Source organism: Triticum dicoccoides, chromosome 3A, assembly GCF_002162155.2.
Source record: "Triticum dicoccoides isolate Atlit2015 ecotype Zavitan chromosome 3A, WEW_v2.0, whole genome shotgun sequence".
Taxonomy (NCBI): Eukaryota; Viridiplantae; Streptophyta; class Magnoliopsida; order Poales; family Poaceae; genus Triticum; species Triticum dicoccoides.
The window spans coordinates 763,011,768-763,016,122 of NC_041384.1; the positions used below are offsets into that span (position 1 = coordinate 763,011,768).

The window sequence follows — 4,355 nt, forward strand, 5'->3', positions numbered from 1 at the left end:
TAAATTAAGAATAATACCTTCGAAGATAATTCGAGAAACAAGACGAGCATCATCGGCCTATGTGTGGCGAGCGCCCGACTGTGGGTTTTTTTTATGATCCTGATGAACAAGCGCTGACCCAGCCAAACATATAGAAAATATTGAGGATATATCGAACATCTAATAAAAATCATTCTCAAGTTCAAATTTTTGTTTCGAGAAACAAAAAGAACCAATCATCTGCACAATGATTTTTTTCGTTTTCACCCTTCTCCATTCTAAACTTGGAACATGTTATGATTTCTCTTTTATGTTTTCCCAAACCACAAATAAATGTGAATTGAAATTTTGAAGAAACGTATATTTTTCAGAAATTTCCCATGCTAATTTAGTGCATGTACGGTAAATAATTTCAGATGTTCACACAGCGGAACTTTTCACTTGACGTGTTGTCATTCAGTTGAGCATACTCTTTTCATGCTAAGTTTTCATTATTTTCACTATGATATCCAATACTGCATAATTCTAGATGCATTTGCCCCTTCTTTCTTGAATCTTCCCATAGTAAATCTCGTTGCGATCCAGTGAAGTGTAGTAATAAATCATGGCGGCAACTGTCTGCTGCATGTTGGGTTGCATGGGTACTCGCAGTCAATCTCTTTCACTCTTTCGCTACATCCACATTGCCAATCTCCTACAGCCTCAGCAATTGTCTGAACAAAATAGTGAGAATGTAAGCAACACCGCGGTGAATCACATAATACAGATTCCTCACACTTTTTACATGCGATTTTCGCCCTACCTTATCTCCAAGCCTAGGGGAGAATGGTGAATTCCAAGAGATGTCAGAGACCGTTTGGCAGTGAGTGAAGCATGAATCAATGAACAATCCCCATCCCTCTTTATCTTCGACAACCTTCAATGCATCCACCATCACGTTCCTGAATCCTATCGATGCAGAAGCAGATTATTTATTTGTTTCGAGAAACAAAGAAGGAAATATGAATGGATTGACTAGACAAGCTAACCGTTAAGGAATTCCATTTGTGTGGAATTGCAGTTCCGGATATTATGTTTGCAACACAACCACGAATTATCAGGAGCCAACGAATCCGGTATGAGAACATATCGTACCTATGGAGAAAGAATCATGGATAAATCAATGAGAAACTTAAAAGAGAAGAAGGAGAGGAAGAAAAGATTTCAAAATACCTGAAAAGAATCGTATGCAGAGTTGAGAATAAACATTGGGCTGTGGATACTCTTTATAAGCTCAGCGGGGAAGAAACACTAGGGGAAGAAACAGAGTTACCAACGTAATATGATGACAGATGTAAGCATGGGAATTAGAACGAGTTAGACAAGGGGGGACTACCTCTTTTGGCTCCTTTTTGGCAAGGCAGTCCTTGGGCAACACGTTTCTAATATTCTGCAATAAGTTTAGCAAAAACAATAGAGGGGAAAAGAACTCAATGGCATTTCGTACAAAGCGGCATCCATTACATGAAATTTTGCAATATTCTAGTCAGTGTTGGCACAAATTAACCACATGAAAAGAAAAACAGAGTTCTAAAAAGCTTGATCTATTAGTCATATTTTACAGAAGTACACAAAGGATGAGGTGATCAAACGACTTGATCATAACATACGGAATGTCTTTTAAAGTTTGAGGCATTTCCAAGAGCTAACCTGGAGCTGAACAACACCATCAAAGACAGACCAAAAGGTCCTTTCTCCAGATATATCCTTTCTGTTTCAAACAAAAAGTGGTACTTCAGTTCACGTACCATGCTAGTGAATTTCATTTACTATCAACAGTCTTACACGTCAAGAAAAAACCCAGCATCGGCAAGGCATTTAACTGAAACCTCCTGAGGAAATTTTGCACTAAAATCATCGCAGTGTAGCATCGTGGCTAGAGCACCAGCAGAGCAACCTGTAAGAAGAACCTGAAATGTGTAGAAAGATAAGTAATTTTTTCATTTTCATATTTTTCTTGTTCACATCTAATGTTTCGTCTAAAAACTGTATGAACTAAGTAAATTAGGTATGACCTTTGTAGCATTGGCAAGTCCCTTTTCCATGACTTCAGCAATAACTGCCTCATAGATGCGCAATCCTCTGAAGTAAAGTGTACTTCCATCCTACATCATCACCAACATAACATCACTTCAAGCAACCAAAATAGCGACATCGTACCAGGATTCAGAATAATCACCGGCGCTTGACCTTCCGCATCCCCAGAAAATGATCCCCCGTCGCAGTAGCGCACATACACTCTGTTCCAGTTGTAGAAATCTAATCGAGCACTAATATACATTAGTGCAAGGACATATCAAAGAGGTAAAAATGAGACGAAAGCCTCACTTCATCCAACCAAACAGGAAGAGAGGCAATGTAAAATTATGGGCCAGATGATGGAAGGGTGTGGTTTGTGGAGAGAAGCGTTGATGATTACCAGGATTCAGTGGCTGATCGCTGCTAAGGATCCCGGCATACAATATCGGTTTCATGAAGTTGGATGAACCGAGCTCGGAATTTCTTCGGCTGGAACAATCCTTGACGGTGCTGCACCAGCCTCCTCCCTGGGTGTTTTTCAGTGGAAAAATATATAGTTCAATCAACTAATTGACCTGCCTTGAATCTACTTTGTACGTGAACAAAGGGAGTGAATATCAACATCATGGTACAAAGGTATAAACAAAACATATGGTTAGGCTTAGTTATTAATATTGTAAGATCACGTCATCATCAGTATGACATTTTTTGTTTTGCTGGTGGCTAAGGAAAGCATAGCAACATATATAGAGTAGGAAAATGGGTGGGTGATAGTGATACTACCAACCTCTAGATGTATGAGCCAGTTGTTTGCGCCGGTGCCGGAGCCTCTCTGCAGGTGGTAGCCCGGCGGGGTCCCGTCCAAGCACACTGAACTCAAGTTAATCTGAGATGAATGGACGGTAGAATCTAATATAGTGCGGCGTACCTGCTCCCTTCTCCTGCGCACCGGAAAGGAGGGTCAGCGGGACTGTCTCCGGCGGCGTCGCGCAGAACATCATAGGAGGGAGAAGGCCGGCGGCGGAAGGCAGCAGCAGGAGCAGGACTGCCGCCGAGAGGCCCCATGCATGGCGGCAATCCCGCGCACGCCGGCGCTGCGCCGTGTGGAGGAGGAGCTGCTCGGCCTGGGCTGTCCCTGGTGCCATTGCAGTCAAGGGACAAGAGAATAAGGAGAAGAATGGTTGGATCACTGCTGCTGCGGCTTCTTCTCATGAAATATTGTTGCCCCATTCGTCGTTTTCCCCGTCCTCCTTTGTAAGTTGGCCCGCTGTTAAACAAATGCGCCAAATTTTCTTACATCCAAGATTAGATCAGGCAGATAGCAACATCTACGTCATCCTCATTTACAGAAAGTACCTATAATTGCATTTTGTTCTTTTTTCTCCGTTTTCCATTCTCAAGTTACCGAGTACCGGCCGGTTTGCTGAGTGCATAATGTCTGACACACGGTAAATGATAAGGAAATCGAGTGCGAAAAAGAAAACGCTCAGCAAAAGCCTGACACTCTCGGTGAAGACGTGCTTCGCAGAGTGTTGCCTGCATAGCAGCAAAGACGTGCTTTGCCGCGTGTTCAGCTTTGCCGAGTTGGCATTCGCGCCGAACATTTTTTTTTTCCTTTTTCTTCTTCTTTCTTTTCTTTTGTTGATTGTTTGTTTTATTTTTTTCCTTTTATGCTATGTTCTTTTTTACATTAGTTTTTTTTTGCTTTCTTTCCCTCTCTCTAGGCATTTAATGAACTTTTAAGCATTTAGTGAATATAATTTACTATCAAGTGCATTAAAAATGGTAAAATTAGGTTGAAAATCATATTTGTACTTTTAATCTAGGGTCTGGCTAGGACTCAGTCGACTGAGACTTCGCGAAGTCTCAGTCGGCTGACGTCATTCTACACGTCATGCACAATCTGCATTGTCCTGTTTTCGTGGCACGATCTACTCTGTTTGGGCTTTTCTTGGGCCTTTTTCTGTTCTATTTTTCTCTGGTGTTGCCCTCGTTATTTTGGGATGTCCACGTTTCTATTTGGGGGTAGTGGTTGGCTGTTGTATTTTCTTATTTTGTCTAGTGCCTTTTGATTTGAAAATGGATGAAAAAAAAAGCCTAACTATGAGACATCACACCACACATGTGAAAATGTGTTGCTTGGAAAACATGCAATTGCACTTGGAGGCGACACTTGCAGTTGCGTGCCTAGTGGCAAACACGCAACTGCCCCTCTCCCTCGACAAAACTCCACTCACTTGCATTCGCATGGAAGACACGCAGTTGCAGTCGAATGACACACTTGCAGTTGCATGCTTAGTGGCAGCGATCCAACTCCC

General features: G+C 42.0%; 1 protein-coding gene across 1 annotated transcript; it reads right to left on the reverse strand.

Moving 5' to 3' along the window:
- Positions 1-549: 549 nt before the first annotated feature.
- LOC119273723 (pectin acetylesterase 5-like) lies at positions 550-3,182 on the reverse strand. Its single transcript, XM_037554797.1, has 12 exons — positions 2,966-3,182; positions 2,825-2,907; positions 2,438-2,564; positions 2,198-2,277; positions 2,034-2,123; positions 1,804-1,928; positions 1,669-1,729; positions 1,355-1,408; positions 1,192-1,269; positions 1,008-1,113; positions 782-927; positions 550-692 (listed from the first exon to the last, which is right to left on the reverse strand). Exons 1-12 carry the CDS (start codon positions 3,180-3,182, stop codon positions 582-584), a joined length of 1,278 nt encoding a protein of 425 aa, XP_037410694.1. The 3' UTR covers positions 550-581.
- Positions 3,183-4,355: the final 1,173 nt, after the last annotated feature.

What these genes read in the sequence shown, in the direction of transcription:
- LOC119273723 (XM_037554797.1), bottom strand. Translation starts at nt 3,182, where the DNA reads ATGGCACCAGGGACAGCCCAGGCCGAGCAGCTCCTCCTCCACACGGCG. An exon ending in ACTGGCTCATACATCTAGAG is followed by an intron (nt 2,565 to 2,824) that starts GTTGGTAGTATC and finishes AAAAACACCCAG; the next exon opens with GGAGGAGGCTGGTGCAGCAC. An exon ending in ATGGTGTTGTTCAGCTCCAG is followed by an intron (nt 1,409 to 1,668) that starts GTTAGCTCTTGG and finishes AACTTATTGCAG; the next exon opens with AATATTAGAAACGTGTTGCC.